Genomic DNA, 21,102 nt, shown 5'->3' with positions numbered 1-21,102 from the left:
ATTATTTACATTTGTTTGTGCTGGTTAATAAAAAGGAAAAGATTCCGGGCTAAAAGCTATTAAGATAAAGAAATGACCAGTTATCGTATTTCATTACACTAGAATATCCTATTGAAATCACTAGACTAACATTTGGCATTAGTGATTTATTAGCATTTGAAGCCAAATTCTTTGGTAATCTTGGGGAGTATTTTCTTGTGTGTGTGTGTGTCACAAATGACAAAGTTGAAAAAAGTGTCTTAGGACTATTTTTTCACACTTACAACCACTGCCAAACCTCCGTGATCACATGATCAAAATCCAGAGGTTTGTCGAACTGACATGTACTTATGACGGTTGCATGCCCTGGGATCACGTGATTTCCCCTTTTGCGGCTTTCTGGCAAGCAAAGTCCAGGGAGAAGCCAGATTCACTTAACAACCGTGTCACTGACTTAGCAAGTGCAGTCGTTTCACTTAACGACTGCGGCAACATAAAATGGGGCACAACTCACTTCCGCTTAGCAACGGAAATTTTGGGCTCAGCTGTGATCGTAAATCGAAGACTGCCTACCCAGCAAAATGGGAGCCAATGTTCCTATTTACTCGTCCGTGTTTTGAACAGTCCCGATTTAAGAAATGGCAACGCAGCCCAACATTTATGTTGTATACACTGTCCACGGCTGGTGGGATCTGTTGGTAAAGCCTGAATTCCTAACCTTTTGAAACTCTACTGAATAGGACGCCAAATATTGTGTTTATATCAGAAACAGTGGGAGATGGAAGCCTTTCGCCTGGGAAAACCACTTTCAAAGTAGGAACTGTTTTCCCAGCTGTGAATATGCCTTCCTGGGAAATTTGCTCAGTCCATTACAAAAATATTCAAAGGAATGCAAGATTATTCAGCCTTATCTCTGCATATAAAATATTTCAAACAAATCTTTCCGCGTTTTCTTGAATTTGTGGCCGCCGCAGAAGGGGGAATTAAGCTAGGAGTAGGGCAGCAAAAGTAAACCGGTAGTCCCTGTAGGGAATGAATAAACTACCAATACTCAAGTTTAGATAGATAGATAGATAGATAGATAGATAGATAGATAGATAGATAGATAGATAGATAGAATGAATTCTTTATTGGCCAAGTGTGATTGGACACACAAGGAATTTGTCTTTGGTGCATACGCTCTCAGTGTTCATAAAAGAAAAGATACATTCGTCAAGAATCATAAGGTACAACACTTAGTGATAGTCATAGGGTACAAATAAGCAATCAAATCATACTAGGAAAGAATCAATATAATCGATACAGATTATAGAATCAATATAATCGTGAGGATACAGCAACAAGTTACAGTCATAAGTGGGAGGAGATGGGTGATAGGAACGATGAGAATATTAATAGTAGTGCAGACTAGAATAGTTTGACAGTGTTGAGGAAATTATTTTGTTTAGCAGAGTGATGGCGTTCGGGAAAAAAATGTTCTTGTGTCTAGTTGTTCTGGTGTGCAGTGTTCTATGGTGTCGTTTTGAGGGTAGGAGTTGTTATAAGTTATAGTTAAGTTAGGCATAAAAAGAAAGGTGTCCTCACCTCTCTAATATCTTCAAGACATTGTTTTGCCTTCCAGAAATAGACAGCTTTGCTTGTTTTAAAGCAGGGGTCTCCAACCTTGGCAACTTTAAGATTTGTGTCTTAAAGTTGCCAAGGTTGGAGACCCCTGCTTTGAAGCACATATTTATACCGCGTGAAGGCTGATAAGTTACCCGAGATAAACCAGGTTGTGACATATCCAGAGATTCCTTCTCCACCTTGAAAACTACAAAGCAAATTGTTGCAGTTGTTCCAATGTTTGGTGGATGCAGTGAGTAGGAAGCTGTTCACACAACACTTGGCCAAGATGACAGCTTTGGATAACCAGTTTTAACCAAGCATCGATCTCTCCCCAAAAGTAAGGAAGTTGCAGATTCTAAGCTTTTTCTTGCTATCTATCAGAAACGCTTACACTCAGTTGCCTTGACCTAGCGTTCTTATTGTAGATCATTTTCCTTGGATTCCCTCCAAATACAACTGGTACCGTTGTTTATTTATTTAGAGAACTTAAATGGGTGCCAGTCTCATAAATGGCTCATAAGATTCCATAAAATCAGAATAAGTCCCCAAAGCCCACAGCAACATACCCAACAATGCACAACAATCCACCATGTCTACATTTCCCATATTTTTGAGAGTATAAGATGCTCTGGAGTATAAGACGCGCCTTATTTTGGGGGGAGGAAAATAGGGGGGGGAATATTCTGCTTGAGAGGCTCTCCAAAAGTTCGGGGGCCGGCGGATGGGGGGGCTACATTTGGTGTATAAGACGCACCCAAATTTTCACCCTCTTTTAGGGGGGGGGAGTGCGTCTTATACTCTGAAAAGTACAGTAAATTTTCTGGACTCACTTCCGTTCATGCCTGGGGGAAAAGCCAGGTCTTCACGGCTCTCCAGAAAACTGGTTTCTGTATGAAGATATGAACCTATTCTTGTTTTCCAGTTTGTCACGATCACTTGAGCATTACAGAACAGTCCAAATTCTGACTGGGCAAGACCTCTGGAAGGTTGGAGACCCCTGCCAAGGTTGGAGACCCCTGCTTTGAAGCACATATTTATACCGCGTGAAGGCTGGTAAGTTACCCGAGATAAACCAGGTTGTGACATATCCAGAGATTCCTTCTCCACCTTGAAAACTACAAAGCAAATCGTTGCAGTTGTTCCAATGTTTGGTGGATGCAAATCCCCAGCTCATTAGATTAACATTACACCCATGTCAGGAATGACAAAATCCGTAGCTGAAGAGAAAAAATTAGAAACTTTTAAAAAACGGTAAACTTTATGCTGAGAGGCGGTAGAGTCAACATAAGTTCCATTTCTTACACAACACTTCATCTCGCTGTGATGCAGCTTTGCACCAAATCAAGTTTAAAATCTGCATTTTAACAGAAGTTCTCAATCAGACCCAGTTCTGTACATTACAGCAACAAATCGGATTAACTTCCTCAGATTAACAAGTACATGTACCATATACCTCGCTTTAAAATTAAACAAGAAGGCTGTGGGGTATTTGGGCCATCAAGCAAGAACAGAGAAACCAACGAATGACAGAAGTCCAGTCACAAATCCACCTTTTAATTGATCGCATGCTTCAGTTGCTACAAACTGGAAGTTTTCAATGTTCTGTGCTACCAACTCTATACCACGTGAACTTGTGAAGAACGACATGCCATAAATTCACACAAACTCTTCTTTCTCTTTACTCAGCCTGGTCCCTATGGGGCTAGCAAGGAGAGGGGATATGAGGGATTTCCTCTTGTCTCAGCAGGGAAGGTCAAAAGCAGTCAGTCAGGTCCCGCTAACAAAAGCCAGATTGTGGGGCGAAGCACAACATCCGATGACTGCTGTATACGCTGTATGGTTAGTATACAGAGAAGAAAAAATGTTCCCAAAACTGTACGAACCTTATACTGCCTTGGGAGAAACAGGAAGCAAATTCACTGCAAATATGCAGAAAATGAAATGGCCACTTAAGTGTAAATATCCTATTTGTTTTCTACAAGTGTGAGATGCTCCACTGGTCCAAAGTGACTAAATTAAAAGGATTTGATCTCAGGTGTAACTTTTAAGTAAAGTCGCACATTTACAATAAAATGTTGCTTATTGTAAATGTTAAAGTAAAGGCGCACATTTACAATAAGCGACACAGCCAAGGACATTTACCCTCGGTTTGTAAGAATGCACATAGAAATGTAGATTGAAGAGACACAGAAATGGTAAAATATTCTTTTGCACGCAGATAATTTCAACCAATGATGGGCATACTTCTATCGCAAATACACCTACATCTATTTATTCTGTATGCTGTTAAATGAAGGCTAGAGAAGGTATTCTTTAGGCACAGGAAAAATTAGATAAAGAGATAATAATAATATCCTTAAGATGTCTGGTCTGATGTTCTTTCATCTAACTATAAAACACTACATGCATGTTTTGTAGATAACTATGAAAGATATTAAGAACGAGGGTCCTGTTTAAAAGTCTAAGGCTAATAAATAGGGTTTTTTTTTTAGCATCCCAGCAGTCCCCATGTTAAATTTCAGATTCTCTTCACTCAGATTAGAAAACAGAAAAATATAGACCACGTGGCAATAATCCCAATAAATTTTAAAAATTATAACATATTGTCTTGCCTATATTTTTGAACAAGTAGGACTCGCAGCTGAAAATTTGAAAGAAAACACTTCTAGGATAAAAGGACTCATAGTTATTTACTCACATTTAGTTTGTGTTTTTTTAGGGCAGGTTCATCTTCCTTGGGTGCCGTTTGTGGTTTTGGATGCTTTACAGATTTCTTTTTCTGCTTCATCTTCTTCTTTTCTGGTGAAAGGTGCTTTTTCTTTCCGGCCTTCATCCGTTTTCCTGTGACTTTACAACTCTAAGAACAAATAAATAAAAAGAAGTCGTACCTATTAAAGAGATTTGTTTGTTCAACAGAACAAATTATAACTTTTCCCCCTGAAGATTTATCTTCCTTCCGGATGGATGGATGAGAAGCAAAACGTCTTCAAAGGAAAACCAGAAGGTCCAGGGGCCTCTTGAAAAAGCACTTTTGGTCCAACACTGGAAGTTTTTCAGAAGAGATTAGACAACCACTTATCTGAAATGGAACAGGGTCTCCTGCCTGAGCAGGGGGTTGGTCTAGACGACCTCCAAGGCCCCTTCCAACTCTGTTCTTCTGACATGAAATCATATTTTTAGGAGAATAAAAAGGAGCCTGGATAGCTCTGCAGACTAAGCACTGTAATTTAACACCAGCTGTCTGCAATTACTGCAGGTTCGAATCTCACCAGGCTCAAGGTTGACTCAGCCTTCCATCCTTTCTAAGGTAGGTAAATTGAGGACCCAGATTGTGGGGGCAATAAGCTGACTTTGTATAAAATATATAAAAGAATGAAGGCTATTGCTTAACGCACTGTAAGCCGCCCTGAGTCTCCAGGGAAGGGTGGCATATAAATCAAATTAAAAAAACAACAACGACCAAGCTGCAGGCAATTGGATCTAATTTTTCTGTTATATCCAGTTTCAGAAAATCATCAGGAAATGTGTGTTGATTCTACAACAGGTAGTTTAAAAACAGTATGGCAAACAAATTTTTTACAATGTTTATAAATGGACATTTAAAGATAAATAATCTGCTGAAATACATAGTTGCCAAATGGGACCTGAACTGAGTTTCCTTTTGCAATCAACATTTGGCAGATTTGCACTAATGTTGCATTTAATTCTCAAAAGTGTTCAGCAAAATACAGCAGGGACAGGAAATTTCTGGTTCTTAAACCCAAGCTGGAGGGTCCCTCATTAGAGAGCCTGCCAATTCTTGCCTCTTCTTTTAGCAAATCTTCTTTTACCGTTGAATACAGGTAGTCCTCGATTTACGACCACAATGGAGCCCAACATTTCGGTTACTAAGCGAGACAGCTTAGCTGGAGTTTTGCCCCAATTTTTTACGACCTTTCTCGCCACCGTTAAGTGAATCACTGCAGTCGTTAAGTAACACAGTCGTTAAGTGAATCTTGCTTCTCCCTTGACTTGGGTGGGAGGTCCAAAGGTTGCAAAAGGGATCACGTGATCCCAGGACATGCGACTGTCATACATAGGAGAGTCCGTCGCCGAGGGGGCTGAATTTGGATCACGTGACCACGGGGATGCTGCAACGGTCGTTAAGTGTGAAAAAACGGCCGTAAGTCCTTTTTTTTCTCCAAAGTGCCGTTGTAACTTCGAACAGTCACTAAGTGAACTCCTATAAGCCGAGCACTATCTATCGTTCTTTCCCCATCTGTTTTGGAAAAAGGTCATGGTTGGGGCTTATGGGTGTTGTAGTTTGGGGCTTATGGGTGTTGTAGTTGCTTGTGGGCATAGTAGTACAGCATCATCGTGAGTCCTCTCCCTCCTCTTCCCTCCTCCCCCCCCCCCAGGCGAGCCTGCCTTTGGTTTGGCAAGGGAGAAAAATAGAGACTGGCCGACCCTGCAGTGTTGTTGTGAAGGTCGAGGCGGGAAAGGAGGTGAAAACGGGGCGAAAGGTCAAAGGGGAGGGAAGTTGCCCCGCCCACTACCCCCCCTCGGAGCACGTGATCGATAACCCCCCCCCCACGGCTCCGCCACCCACCTCGGTTTCACCCCCGGCTTCTTCAACGGCCGCTCTTCCGCCTTTTCCCGCCGGCTTCCTTCTGGCCGCCGACGTCCCTCCTTCCTCCAGCCCCCGATTGGCTGCTCGGGCACCCCCGCGCTGTGATTGGCCGCGCGACATGTCCGTCCTCTCGCGACAGTTCCCAGGAGTGGCCGCGGCGGCTTTGAAGGCCCGCCCCCTTCCTCGACTCTTCCGGATGCACGCGCTCTCGCTCTTCGCACGCGGCGGGGGCGGGGCGAAGGGAGTGGCCCCCCCCCGAGGATCGCCGGCGCGGCTGCGCGAGGTGCGGCCTCGTGGGCGGAGAGCGCGTGCGTACTCCCTCTTTTATGATTGGACGCTGCGTGCCAGCCTTTCCTGCCCGTTCTATGCTCTGTGCTGGCTGGAGAATTCTGGGAGTTGAAGTCCACAAGTCTTAAAGCTGCCAAGTTTGAAGACCTCTGCTTTAAATGAAGCATTTAAAACGATAAATTAAAACAATTAAAAAGAGAAACACAAGAACCGTGTTGAGTCTTGCCTTTTAACAACAACCTTCCCTCCAAATTTTATTTTTTATTTTTTTTCCCTTCCCTCCAAATAAAAATAAAACTCATAATTTGGTGAAAAAGGAGCAGTTGCAAACTTTTTCCTACTCTGCTTAGTCTTAAAGCAGTATTTCTCCTGTTTTAAAGCAGTGTGGACTTCAATTCTCAGAATTCCCTGCAGAGCATAATTGCAATAAAATAATATAAAAATTTGCAACTTGCACTGATGTTACCTACTTGGATAATGTTAACATCTGCTAGCAAACCTTCTCAGAGAAGCACCCCACATTTCAACCCTGACCTGCAGAGTCTCTTCTAAATTGATTGTATTAAATGTATCTTGAGTTTTTAACCATATGAAAAAATATACATTTTTGACCTTGGTGCCAGTCTTCACTATTTCATAAATACCAAAAAAACATAAGAAAAAAACCCACCGAACCATTATACATATTTTTCTTCAAATTGCATAGCTCTTTCCCATTTAATCCACTTCTTTCTGACTCTAAAGGGTGGGGGGAACCAAGTTTAAAAGAAGCTCAGCATTCCCGTCTGACAGCTGTATTTTTGGAAGGCTGAATATGGAAAAGTCTACATTGCATTCTTGTGTTTGAAGAGGATTTGGCAACTTAAAACGGGCTGGTTTTGTGGGTGGCGACACCCTGTGGGTTATTCATATACTGCAAATAAAACCAAGTTGGATAGAAAGATTTCACTCAGCAGGGATCTCTCATACGTGAAAAATAACTACATACCTCTGCCGGAATAAATCCAGCAAAAGAAAAAGACTCCCTGCTCCCATCCATGGAAACCTTGTACTGTTTGAGCTGTTTTCAATATTTCAGTCAGTTGGAGAATTTGAATGACTGGTCAAACTTGGCAATTTGAAGACATGGACTTCAACTCCCAGAATTCCCTAGCCAGCTGAGTTGAAATCCACGAAAGTGGGTCATAAATAGCTCTGGGGATGTCTGTTGTAATTTTGAACGGTTGTTAAAAGAACCAGTCACAAGATGAGGACTATAGTTATTAAGGCTGCTGCTTCTGCTCACGAGAGCAATGTGTAGCACTCATAGGTTAAGGATGCTTACAAAAGCTTGATTTCTAGCTTAAAAAGATGTGGTGCTTTTTTCAGTCTTTCTTTGCAAATACAAATGCCATTTGTATTTTATTTTATGCAATTTTATATACAAATACAGCCATCAAGAATCCTGGAGCGGACCATATCTGTCTTAAAAGACCTAAGCGTCTATGGAGATTCTCAGTCCTCCAGGTCATAGTTGTCCCAAAGGTGCTTTTTCAAGAGGCAACTGGACTTTCTGGTTTTTCTTTGAAGAAGCTTTTATTAATCTTTTTTTTTTATTAATCATATTTCTATGCCGCCCACTCTCCGAGGACTCTGGGCGGCTTACAACAATCGACAGTGTACTAAATAGCCTATTGCCCCCAACAATCTGGGTCCTCATTTTACCCACCTCGGAAGGATGGAAGGCTGAGTCAACCTTGAGCTGGTGAGATTTGATCTTCTGATCTGCTGAACTAGCAGTCAACTGAAGTAGCTGCAGTACTGCACTCTAACCACTGCGCCACCTTGGCTCTTACAGCATTTGTAAGCATTTGGTGCGTGGTGCTTACTGCACATGCGCAGCCAGCAACCGGTAGTAAACGAGTTCAGATTTCACCACTGGTTAAAGGTCTAATCCATTTTGGATCAAGGAATCTGCTGCGGCCATTATCCTAGGCAAGAGAAGGTGAGGGCAGCCTTGCATGTTCTTCAAACATGTGACTCATCTTGCTCATGTTCAGCAGTTCTGTGACTTAAATTCAAGCCAACCACCATGACGATATAAAGAATCCGTTTAATCAGAAAATGTGCAAAAGGGTACAATTAATTTTTAAAAGCTAAAGATGGACAGCTATATGCAGACTTCAAATAGATTCAGATCCCAACTGCAGAAATCAACTTTTTGCTTTGCATCTGAAAAAAACAAGAAACAAAAATGCAATTAGCTAACCAGAAGTTCCAAACTAGTATTTCTTGGCATCCATAACTTCTATTTTCACTTTTTATTTCCTTTCTGCTGGATTTTAGACATGTACAATATCCTACATGTACAAACAAACTAACCAGCTACGTCAGACACATTCAGAAATCAATAATAAAAGTTTTGTGCTAACGTTTCAACAGGGCACACCTGAAGCATGGGATTATATTTACTGATCAGGAATGATCCAATCTTACCCATTTTGTAGCAGCTGACAGTTGGGAGAAGTATTCTTGTCTTGCAGGGACCTCATTATAGCTGCACACCTGGGAGGAAGTTAATATGCATTTAAGTGAAGGATTTTTGACGATGAATAGGAAAGTTTCATTATTAACTATCTGGTGGTGTTTATTACTTGATACAATTGTGTTGTTGTTGTTTTTTAATTATTCATAAACCACCTGGACCTGTTTTGAAGCTTCAGCAACCTATAAATTAATGAATAAACATTAACGAATATTAACTAAGCTGTGGCTCCTTGCTATAATTTTCACTTCCTCATTGAAAGATATCCCGTAGCTAACCCGATAACAGATTCCTTCACCAACCAGCTGGAAAGGACAAATTCTCCTTAGCAGGTCTTCTCCCAAGACCCAACCATCTTTAAAAACCACCTAGACTTAATTTGGGACATGTCCTGAAAGAGGTCCGTCATGTTGACTTCTCAATCCAGTAGCCTTACCCAGCTTTGGAGACAGGCCAAATCCGTCCTGGGCATTGGTGGTCCAAAGGATGTCGATGATGAAGACAGAAGTTCTGGTGACACTGCTCACAAACCAGCCGTATCATCTCTTTCTTTCTGCAGCCCGCTTTGAAGCATTTGTTGGTGAAGATCTAAACATCAAGGACATCACACCAAATTGGGTTATATGCTAAATATTTGGTACCCCTTATGAACAGTTGGCCTACCAATAAAGAGAATAGTTGGCTTACTTGGTAAATTGGAAATGCCAGTAGATTGCAGGGGGGGTGGGGGGGACTGATTCCACAGTTCAAACCCAACCCCAACCTAAAGCTGGCTTCCCCATAAACCACTGTTTCTCAACCTTAACTACTTTAAAGATGCATGGACTTCAATTCCCAGAATTCCCCAACCAGCCCTGCTCTTTCCAGCCTTTCTTTAAGAAAATGTGATCCTTGGCTCAAATTAATCCTTAAAGAAAGATAATGTCACTTTCTATAGACAGAGAAGGCTCCATGAAGGCAGGGGGAAGACCGAACCAAGAAGATGAAGTGGCCTTCAAGAGGTCCACCCTTCTCAAGAAAGGTCCTTACTTTCTGCTTCTGCTGGGCTGAATCCTGTTGACAATCCCGGTCCATATGGGCCCCCACAGCTACATCGGGCGTCTCTCCCTTTCTGACGGGGACCGGAGTGTTGCAAAGAGGGCAGACTGGAACTTGTACATCCTAAAACAAAAACATTATCAGGTTGAAGTCAGCAGAGACGAGTCGAGGTAAGTCGGTGCTTCAAACTGTCCCTAATATACTCCTGGTGTAACCCCCAAGGGTGTAAGTATTTGGCTTTGCATGCTGCCAACTAACAAGGTCCTGAACACGAGTCTTAACAGAAAAAAGTCCTTCGTCAATGCAATCAACTTGTTTAAGACTTGAACTTTTTGCATCTTCCAGAACTACCCTAAAGGCTACTTAAAAAGCCCCTTTTCCACATAAATCCCTCCCTTTTTATTATTTTGCTCCTTTGTCAAGTCTTAGCTCTCACAGCACATCATGATTTTAGACAGTAGACCAGTATAACCAGGAGTTATACTTTACCAACTTGAAATAATGCCAGTGTTAAAAGTCTGTAGGGATTCTCAGTCCTCCAGGTCCTGGTTGCCCCAAAGGTGTTTTTTTCAGGAGGCAACTGGACTTTCTGGTTTTTCTTTGGAAGACGTTCCCATTCCCCATTATCCTGTCAGAGCTGAAGAAGCTTCTTGGATGAGAGAAGCAAAATGTCTTCAAAAGAAAAAAAAAAAAGGAAGTCCAGTTGCCTCCTGAAAAAGCACCTTTGGGAGAATGCTGCCAGCGTTAACCCTCAAGAAGAGGCCACCAGCGCAAGGACAAGTTTAAAAACTGTTCCAACCGCAGCATTTTTGCACGGCTAGTTATGCATTGACACACTCTCCGTCCCCGTTTCACCAGGTTCCTAATGCCATAAAGACGGATCACCTTCTTATACGCCGAAGAACACTTGTGTCGGCTGTAGATAATGTGATCTTTGCAGAAAAGCTCCTCGCAGGCGTCACATTTCAGAGGAAGAAAATCTTCAGAGGGGGAAAAAAAAAAACCCAGCAAATACGTTAAGTTGGATTTATCCTAACGCAAGAGGTCTTCCCAAATCACAAAAGTTGTGGTCATCCCTTACAGGAGGGAGGCACCAAGTCCATACACACCCCTTTCCCATTGATCCCTACCCAGCCGCCTGCAGCTCTTCTCGCAGCAGTGTTGTCCTAGGTCTGGGAATTCCATTTCTTCAGAAGGCCCCAACTTCCCCAGAATTAGGGCTACCTAGGAGGAGAGGTGTTGTGTAAGTTTGGCTTTCCCACAGGACACGCAGCAGCCAGATTCACACCCAGCGCTGACACGCGTGATTTCTGTAGTCACTGCTAAGTCACATTAGCTGATGTCAAATATCCCATTAACCCAGAATTTCGCTTTACTGTAAAAACAACAACAAAGAGCCGAGGTGGCGCAGTGGTTAGAGTGCAGTACTGCAGCTACTTCAGCTGACTGCTAGTTCAGCAGATCAGCGGATCAAATCTCACCGGCTCAAGGATGACTCAGCCTTCCATCCTTCCGAGGTGGGTAAAATGAGGACCCAGATTGTTAGGGGGCAATATGCTATTTAGTAGACTGTCTATGGTGTAAGCCACCCAGAGTCCTCGGAGAGTGGGCGGCATAGAAATATGAATAATAATAATAATAATAACAACAACAACAACAACAATTCCTAGGTCCTTGGTTAGGACTCGAGCTGCTGAGCTATTAACCAGCCTCAAAGGCTGTGAATCTCACTAAAGATTAAATAATAATAATAATAATAATAATAATAATAATAATAATAATGTAATAATAATAACCCCACAGCAATTATTTACACCAGAGGTGTCCAGGTTTAGCAACTTTTAAGACCTGTGAACTTGACTGGCTGGGGAATTCTGGGAGTTCATCCACAAATCTTTAAGTTGCCAAGGTTAGACACCCCTGATTTACACAATAGCAAAGACTCTGGGCAAAGAAATCTTTTTAGAACTCGGAGCTAGGTGTGAACACAACCAGTTTTGACCTCAAGCCACCCCTGTGCCAAAAAACCAGACCTACCAAGGTCAGAATCAGAATAGAGTTGCAAGGGACCTTGGAGATCTTCTAATCCAGCCCCCTGCAGAGTCAGGAAACCTTATACCATTTCATATACATGACTGCCCAATCTCTTCTTAAAGACTTCCAGTATTGGAGCATTTACAACTTCTGGAAGCAAGTTGTCCCACTGGTTAATTGTTGTAACTATCAGGAAGTTTCTCCTTAATTCCAGATTGCTTTCCTCCTTGATAAATTTCGATCCATTGTTTTCTTGTCCTGCCTTCTGGAAGTTCTGGTGCTTTGGAAAATAATGTTGGCCCCCTCCTCTTCATGGCAACCTCTCAAATACTGGAAGACTGCTTTGATGTCACTGAATCAATCAATCAGAATAGAGGTCTTCTCCAGCAAGAGACCGTACACCATTTCAGAGAAGTAGCTGTCCAGTCTCTTCTTGAAAACTTCCAGTGAGGGAGCACCCACAACTTCTGGTGGCAAGCTGTTCCACAGGTTGTCCTCACTGCTAGGAAGTTTCTCCTTGGAATTCAGTTGCTTCTCTCCTTGATGAGTTTCCAAACATTGTTTCTCACTCGTCTTGCCTTCTGGTGCTTTCTCCTTCTCCTTCTTGTGCCATAAATATCCGTCATCGGACGTTACAGCCGCACGAAAAAGTGCTGTTGAGTTGGTGCTTTGGAAAATAAATTAACCCCCTTCCCTTTCCTACATAAGAACCACTGATCGGCCCCCAAAAGTTCTAAGTCGTAGAGATTCCCCACCGCCCACCTTCAGAAAGCCACATGGGCTTTATAAATAAGCCAGAATTGGAATACAGAACTTCAACACAAGCACTCTGCCCAGGATCGCATCCCCATAACGACTTTAACCCTAGTTGGCTGAACAACCCCAAAGAGACAGGACTGACCCAGCACAACACACAGACAACACGCAACACACCCAAGAGGAACGGATTCACACAACCTACTTAGCCAACCCCGCTGGGTTTAGCAAGCCGTGGGAACGCACTCCCGTGTCGGTCCTCTCCAACGTGGGCAGGCGGGCGGGGGAATAAACCTCGCTGGATCTGCCCTAAAGGCACAGGGGGGAAATCCGGTGGTCGGTATAGACTGGCACAAAAACACCCAACAAGCAACAACAGAAAAATGCACCCAAGCTCCCCGGTCTCCAGCCCCGCAGCGCTTTATGCAGCGGAGCGCGATTTCGCTGAATCATATTTTACGACCGCCTCCCGGCCGCCCAATCAGGGCCGACTTTGGCAACGTCACCGACCAATCACGGGAAGCCCCGGCTTGGCGTTTCGCTGAATCAGGGCGCCCCGCCTCCTGGCTGCCCTAAGCGTGAGTCAGCTCTTTCTTTCTTTCTTTCTTTCTTTCTTTCTTTCTCTTTCCTCCTTCCCTCCCTCCCTCTTTCTTTCTTTCCTTCCTTCCTTCCCACCTTCCTTCCTTCCCTCCTCCCTCCCTTCCTCCTTTCTTTCTTTCTTTCTTTCTTTCTTTCTTTCTTTCTCTTCCTTCCTTCCCTCTCTCTTTCTTTTTTTTCCTTTCTTCCTTCTTTCCTTTCCGCCTTCCGCCCTCCCTCCCTCCTTCCTTCCTTCCTTTCTTTCTTTCTTTTCCTTTCTTCCTTCCTTCCTTCCCTTCCTCTTTCTTTCTTTCCTTCCTTCCTTCCTTCCTCCCTTCCTTCCCTCCTCCCTCCCTCCCTTCTTTCTTTCTTTCTCTTTCTTCCTTCCCTCCCTCCCTTCCTTCCTTTCTTCTTTCTCTTCTTCCTTCCTTCTTTCCTTCCTTCTCTTTCTCCCCTTCCCCTTTTTTCTTCCTCTTCTTCTTCCTCCTCCTCCTCCTCCTCCTCCTCCTCCTCCTCTTCTTCTTCTTCCTCTTCCTCTTCCTCTTCCTCCTCCTCCTCCTCCTCCTCCTCCTCCTCCTCCTCCTCCTCCTCCTCCTCCTCCTCCTCCTCCTCCTCCTCCTCCTCCTCCTCTTCTTCTTCTTCTTCTTCTTCTTCTTCTTCTTCTTCTTCTTCTTCTTCTTCTTTCTTCTTCTTCTTCTTCCCACTTTTGGTGAGATTTGAACTCAAGACCCTGCACACAACCCACAGAGCAAACACATGTTTGGCTCAAGGGCCGTGGAAAACCAGCCGTGGCAAGCTTTTTCCCACTTGGGTTGACACCCATGATGATAATAATAAATCAATTTATATAGCCACTGATCTCACATACATCACTCTAGGTGGCTGAATGGTAAATAAATTCAAATTATATTTCTGCCCATCTCACATCATTTTGAGTGCCCTGCGATAAGAATAGATAAAACACAAACAATATAGAAATCACCCTCAGAATTTTTCTTTTTAGCTCTTATTAATAGTAACTATTATTGGTGCTTCCAGATTTTTATTTATTTATTTTGAAATATTTTATTGATTTTTTTTGGGTGGGGGTAATGTCTTTGATTCTTGTCAGCTGAGTGGAGTTATTTAGAGTCAGGTGGATACAAATTTAATAGATTGTTGTTGATGATGTTATTATCCCCAGAATTCGTGGCCTCATTTTGTGGCACGTCTAAAGTCCAACAGAACTTCTCCTGCTTGAGCAGAGGTGGACTAGAAGACCTCCAAAGTCCCTTCCAACTCTGTTATTCTAGAAAATGCCAGAAAACACGAGAATAACTTCAAGATATGGGACCTTACGGGTGACTAAGCAGTTCCTGTTTCTGTCTCACCCAGCTCTGACTCATGGATGTTGGATCAGATAAACAAAGGTGCACAGAGTTTCTAGTTCCTTCCAGCATGTTTGTATTGTCCAACATGTGTCAAAAGGGCCAGATTAAAAAGATGGAATAAAGCCACTTTTTATGCTCCAGAGCATTGTGGGTTGATCAAACAGGAGGAGGAGGAGGAGGAAGGATGGAGAAAGAGAAGGAGGAGGAGAAGAGGGAGAAGGAGAAAGAAAGGAAAAAGAGAAAAAGGGAGGAGAAGAAGAGGGAGAAAGAGAGGGAGAAGAAAGGAGAAGGAAAAGGAGGAGTGAAGGAGAAAGAGGAGAAAAGAAAGGAGGAGAAGGAGAAGGAGTGGTACAGAAAGAGAAGGAAAAGGAGGAGAAAGAGTTGGAGAAGGAGAAAAACAAAGAAAAGGAAGAGAAGAAAAAACGCAGACTTGAGCACGTGGGGCACAATTCAATAGGATTTTCAACTTCTGTTTGCAACTACCCCAGAGATTCTTGGGGAACTTCTGAAAGAAATAACAGGCCTGACCAACAAGAACCTCACCCTGATCAAGTTTTAGGACTCTTACAACTGGAGGAAAAAACTGGTGCTTCCCATTAAAATCTGATTTAAAAAAAAAAAAACCTTGTAACCCAAAGGAGACCATGAGTAGTCCCTGTGCACAGTGGGACCCATAAGACTCCAGTTGAAGTCCCCCACCTTACTTGGATACCTGTGATTGCCCCATCCCTTTATCTGCTCCTCTTGCGGTGGAGGCTTCATTCATCACGCAAAGCAAAACCCCATTTGTCGAAGTACAACCTGGTTGAACGAAACCGCAATGCTTGGGCTTCCATACCCTGCTAACTCCAACGAAGCATCGTGGCTCAGAGGTTGGGTGAACGCAGCCATTGTAGGCTAAGTCAGCTCACACATCTTCTAGCACCACAAGGCCTCCTAGCTCTGGTTCCTGCCTGGGAGAGAAGAAGTCAAGAAACGCAGTCCACACACCCCAATCAGGAACCACTGTGATATTTCTGGAGAAGATGGAGAGCCATCGATCAGAGGTCAACCTTCTGCCCAGCTCCTGGCCTTCTTGAACCTCTCTGTCCCATGGGCTGGACAGTTGTCTGCTCTGCTGGCCATGCAGTTGGCTTGCTGGTCATCTTCCTGCTCAGATGAGGGATCCCACCCACCTTGTCCGTGGTGGTGAGACACACGGAACCCCCTCCTGGCTTTTTGACAGCAGAGGAGACCAGAGGTCCCAACTGAGCGAAGAGCTCAGCCTAAATTGCTCTCCCCCGGAGCCAAACCGAAATGAGTCACTCTCTCTGAAGAGGAGCTGGGCGAAGAATGGAAACCCTGCGCTGCACCAGCGTTCTTGGGCTTATGTTCTTAGCTGGGTTGAGACCAGGATCATGGGCTGTGCGGTTTGATAGAGGAGGTGCCCACAAGAAGATAACAAAGCCGACATTTGTGCAGCGGATTTGAAGTTCTTAAGGAAGCCTGCAAATCCAAACAGAGACGGAGGAGCCCAGCTGGCCCAGGCAGAGAGAGGCATCTTTTTTTTAAAAAAAAAAGAGGACAAGGATTAGAAATTAGCTAAGGTCTTAAGAGGGTCTATTTTTAGATGCTCTCCTCTTCTTCTGACACATTTTGGGCTCCTGAGATCTGGAGAAGCAAAGCACCAGCCCCTGGCTTTGCTTGCTCTCGCACGCGCCCCACCCCGGGAAAGATCACACGAGACGAGGGGAGAGATTACAGTGGCTGGCTTAGCGGCCCAGGAGTGGGAAGGGTTAGAAATGATTTGCAGGGATTTGGCAAATGGGAAAGTGCTCGGAAAGCAGAATTTAATTAGCAAGAGCCAGCATGAATCGGAAGGGTGGGGGGGGGGAGGTTACATGTCCTAGAAGCCCAGGATTAAGGGGAGGGGGAGGGAGAGGAAAGCAGGCCTGTAGCCAGAAAGATTGAAAGGGGGCAAAGTTAAAATCAGGTCTTCCTTCCTTCCTTCCTTCCTTCCTTCCTTCCTTCCTTCCTTCCCTTCCCTTCCCTTCCCTTCCCTTCCCTTCCCTTCCCTTCCCTTCCCTCCTATCTTCCTTCCTTCCTTCTTTCCTCCTTCCCTCCCTCCTACCTTCCTACCTTCCTTCCTTCTTTCCCTTCCCTTCCCTCCTTTTATTCCTTCCCACTTTTCTAATGTCCTTCATTGCCTCCTTTTCTTCCTTCCCATCTTCATGTCTTCCCTCCCTTCCCTCCCTCTGTGTTTTCTTCCTATTTTGCTAACTTCCTTCTTTCCCTCCTTCTTTTCTTTCTTCTCTCCTTTCCTTCTTTCCTTCTCTCCTTCCCTCCTCCTACCAGGAGATTCCAGGATTGTGGGTGAAACAGGGAACCCAAAGACCATTCGAGAAGATATTAGCAAATCATTCCATTTCATTGGAAAACAGCACAGATCTGTCCACACAATCGCCAGGAGCCAAATTTGACTCAAAAAAAGAGAAAAAAAGAAAAAAAAAGTTTTTACTTTTATCTTTCCAATGTTGCAAATCTCCAGCATTTGGGTAAGTAAGAGGACTCAGATCCACCCCTGGCAAGAAGAGGGGGAAATCCTTCCAGAGTATTTTCATTTTTGCACATTTTCTCTGCCATAATTTAATATACCACACAAACTAATAAAATTAAGGACAGTATATAACTCCAGAAGCACCATTAAAAGAATTCTAACCTGCAAGATTAATATATAACGCTTTAGCCCAGGGGAGATTGCAAATAAAAGTGAAATATGACAATAGCAATTCTGGGTTAATAAATAACTTTAAAGAGAAATAATGAAGAGGCGGCCTACAACTTTAATGGCCTTCTTAAGATTCATTATTTCAAAAATAGCTACTGGTCTCTCTCTCTCTCTCTCTCTCTCTCTCTCTCCTCTCTCTTGGTGGATGCACACAAAATTTACCAGCTGAGTCTCTTGAATGGCTTCTGGATAAGGAGATGGCATTTGATTTGTCACAGAAGTGTGACAATGGGCAGACCATTAGGAAAATGGAAGAATGCCCCATGTTCCTCCCCTCCTCCAATGTTCTTGGACTCCAGATCTCATCACCCCCCAGCCAATATGGCTAACAATCTTTGAGCCCAGCAACAAATTAGCCTGCCCCAAATCTAAATGGCGATTCAGAAGTTTGGTGTGGTCTCTTCCGTAGGTCCAATTTTCCATTTCCCCTTGAACTTCCGCAGTTTATTAAATGTTAAACTATAACTAGTTGTTATTGGGCATGTAAGAAGAGATTGGTTGGGTGACAAACGCCAGGGAAGCCTTAGCAAAATGTAACATCATTTCTTTCCTTCTTTCCTTCCTTCCTTCCTTCCTTCCTTCCTTCCTTCCTTCCTTCCTTCCTTCCTTCCTTCCTTCCTTCCTTCCTTTCTTTCTTTCTTTCCCCTTATCTCTACTCTGATCAAAGGAAGACCAATAGAAGACAAGCAGACAGTATCCATTCCTCATTCAATTATCAACTCTGACCTGCATTTGGAACTATCTGCCACTAGATGGCAACAGCTCCTTGCTGGGTTTGGGGCAGTTCAAGAAAGATTTGATTTAGGATGTTAGAAACAGAAGAAAAGTTACTGATCCCCTCTGTGACTTGGTTATTATAAAGTTATATATGCCTCAGTGTGTTGTCTGTATCCTGCAAAAAAAAAAAAAAAACCCAAAAAACCAAAAACTAATTCTACTTTAAAAACAACACCTGGGAAGGATGTTGTGTCCTGAGCTGGTGGATTCTAGAAAGAGTGCAGAGAAGAGCAACAAAGACAATCGGGAGCCTGGAGGCTAAAGCATACGATGAGTGGTTGCAAGAATTGGGTATGTCTAATTTGACGAAAAGAAGGACCAGGGGTGACATGATAGCAGTCTTCCAATATTTGAGGGGCTGCCCCAAAGAAGGGGGGGGTCCACCTATTCTCCAAAGCCCCTGAGGGCAGGACAAGAAGCAACGGATGGAAGATAAACAAGGAGAGAAGCAACATAGAACTAAGGAGAAATTTCCTGATAGTGAGAACAATTAACCAGTGGAACAGCTTGCCACCAGAAGTTGTGTGTGCTCCAACACTGGAGGCTTTTAAGAAGAGATTGGACAGCCACTTGTCTGAAATGATATGTATCGGATCTCCTGCTTAGCAGGGGGTTGGACTAGAAAACCTCCAAGGTCCCTTCCAACTCTGCTACTCTATGTTCTATGATAAAACGGTCCAATTTTCTGCAAGAATTTGTCGGTCAAAACCAGGGGCAAAATCCTACCAGCAGAGGGTAGCAACCACCTCCCTAATCTCCAAGCTCGCGGTTCTCCTGCCTATTAACCAATGTCCCCCTGTAATCATAAAATGTAACTTTGCAATTACGGTGTTGGATTGGAAGCCTCGTGCCAAATTGATATTTTAGCAACAACAGTAAACTTTTGCTGATGGCCGATAATTTGAAGAGCGGGGGCCAGATAAAAAATTCATAATGGCAGAGGCAGCCTGGAGAACGGACAAATTATATTTAATGCTCAGAATTGTCAAGCAATTTGCTGCAGGCCCTGGATGTAATAAATAGAAGACGTGACAAAATGGAATCACACGAACCAGGTGTCCCTGGGATGCAGAGAAGCCTAGATGGACACGCACAGTGGTTTAAGAGATAACCGGTTCGGAGTTTCCAACTCGGCCATCGGGTCTCCACGATCCTGGAATGCTGAGGAGCAACACTTGAGTGTGCCTACTGCGTAGGTGTATGCGACCTTACACAATGGAGTTTGCTGCTCCCTATTCATATGCCATAGCTTGCTCAGTCAGTGTTCGTGGGAGTGTGGTTTTCTCCTTGGTAATTCCTTGATTAGGGCATTGCTTTCTGCTTGATTGTTTGTCTGGGGTTAATCGCTGCTTATCTGGATGTTAGTGGCTGGAGAGGATCTGTTTTGTCTTCCTTCCTTCCTTTGTTAATTTGTTAAGTGAGTTTTGCCCCATTTTACGACCTTTCTCGCCACGTTTGTTAAGCGAATCACCGCAGTCCTTAAATTAGTAGCCCGGTTGTTAAGTGAATCTGGCTTCCCTGTGGACTTTGCTTGTCAGAAAGTCGCATAAGGGGATCCCGTGACCCCGAGGACACTGCCACCGTCATAAATGCGAGTCTGTTGTCAAGCACCCGAATGTAAATCGCCTGACCGTGAGCATACGGCAATGGTCGTAAGTGTGAAAACTGGTCCTAAGTGGCTTTTTTTCCAGTGATGTCATAGCTTCAAATAGTCACTAAGTGAACTGTTGTAAGTCGAGGATTACCTGTACGGCTGAAATTTAGCCTTCCCCTGAGTAGGCTTTCAGACCCCTTCCAGAAACTGCCTCCCCCCCCCAAATGTTGGAGAAAGCTGCTTAGCAATTCAAAGGCAATTATGCAATTAAATATTAAAACATTCCTCAGGCTCTCGCGTGCTTGCCGTGTTCGCTCGGAGCAGTTGGCAGATCCCCGGAAATCTCACTGGGATCTTTGAGAAGGGAGATGCCGACATGTCGACAACTTTAATTGATCCATGGCTGTGGGACAAGAGCTCTAATTGGGGGGCTTTCCCCCCACCCCGAACACGCACACACACACACCAGCGCTGGGGAAGGAATAAATGAAGTCGCTTCTTGCACCCTGGATCTTTCCCAGGGAAAAATCACCGCCCAGCCATATTCGGGGTGAGGTCACAGAACCCCATTATTGGTCTTCTACCAAGGAACACCAAAAGCTTCAGGCTCTCCCAGCCGAAGGCTTTGGTTACAGGTTGTTGTTTTCACCAAACGTTGATTCCTGGTTTTCAGGCTCTCGGGAACCAGTTTGATATCCTAACATTGGGGCTGGGAACATCTGCCCTGGGATAGAGGATCTCGCTCTTTGGTTGGACTGGAGGCACAGAGGAAGTGTCTCCTCCTCCTCCTCCTCCTCCTCCTCCTCCTCCTCCTCCTCCTCCTCCTCCTCCTCCTCCTCCTCCTCCTCCTCCTCCTCCTCCTCCTCCTCCTCCTCCTCCTCCTCCTCTTCTTCTTCTTCTTCTTCTTCTTCTTCTTCTTCTTCTTCTTCTTCTTCTTCTTCTTCTTCTTCTTCCCCGTCCTCCTCCACTTCCTCCTCTTCCTCTTCTTCTTCTTCTTCTCCTCCCTCTCCTCCTTCTTCCTCTCCACCTTCTCCTCTCCACACACCCACCCTCTTCTAGCATTAATGAGGTTACTCAGTTGGGTCATGAAATGTCTGCAAAAAAACAATCAAGCTTGAAAAGCACAAGGTTTCCATAGTCCTTCTCCTTCTCCTCTTCCTCCTCCTCTTCCTTCTCCTCCTCCTC

At 44.0% G+C, this 21,102-nt stretch overlaps 2 protein-coding genes across 2 annotated transcripts in view; both read right to left on the bottom strand.

The window, feature by feature from the left end:
• Positions 1-6,313, bottom strand: part of CHLSN (cholesin) — an 84,015-nt gene extending 77,702 nt beyond the window's left edge. The window contains exons 1-2 of the mRNA XM_070955361.1: positions 6,173-6,313; positions 4,283-4,441 (exon numbers count right to left, since the gene is read on the bottom strand). Of these exons, the coding sequence (XP_070811462.1) occupies positions 4,283-4,441; positions 6,173-6,313 (300 nt within the window). The remainder of the gene's footprint in view (positions 1-4,282; positions 4,442-6,172) is intronic.
• Positions 6,314-8,553: 2,240 nt separating this feature from the next.
• On the bottom strand, positions 8,554-11,474 carry ZFAND2A (zinc finger AN1-type containing 2A). The gene is made up of 6 exons (XM_070955070.1): positions 11,174-11,474; positions 10,929-11,023; positions 10,035-10,166; positions 9,442-9,593; positions 8,957-9,025; positions 8,554-8,692 (listed from the first exon to the last, which is right to left on the bottom strand). The coding sequence occupies exons 1-6, from the start codon at positions 11,226-11,228 to the stop codon at positions 8,674-8,676; spliced, it is 522 nt and encodes a 173-aa protein (XP_070811171.1). The 5' UTR covers positions 11,229-11,474; the 3' UTR covers positions 8,554-8,673.
• Between the last annotated feature and the right edge of the window lie 9,628 nt (positions 11,475-21,102).

Source organism: Pituophis catenifer, unplaced genomic scaffold (assembly GCF_029215685.1).
Source record: "Pituophis catenifer annectens isolate HBS135680 unplaced genomic scaffold, rPitCat1.0.hap2 SCAF_16, whole genome shotgun sequence".
Taxonomy (NCBI): Eukaryota; Metazoa; Chordata; class Lepidosauria; order Squamata; family Colubridae; genus Pituophis; species Pituophis catenifer.
Note: the sequence above shows the minus strand (reverse complement) of the source record. Positions and strands in the feature narration are given on the sequence as shown.

Bases quoted from the DNA above. Each gene is read 5' to 3' on its own strand.
- ZFAND2A (XM_070955070.1), bottom strand. From the start codon at position 11,228: ATGGAATTCCCAGACCTAGGACAACACTGCTGCGAGAAGAGCTGCAGG. The intron at 10,167-10,928 runs GTGATCCGTCTT...TTTTTGTTTTAG, and splicing joins GTTCTTCGGCGTATAAGAAG to GATGTACAAGTTCCAGTCTG. The intron at 9,594-10,034 runs GTAAGGACCTTT...CTTGATGTTTAG, and splicing joins CAGCCCAGCAGAAGCAGAAA to ATCTTCACCAACAAATGCTT.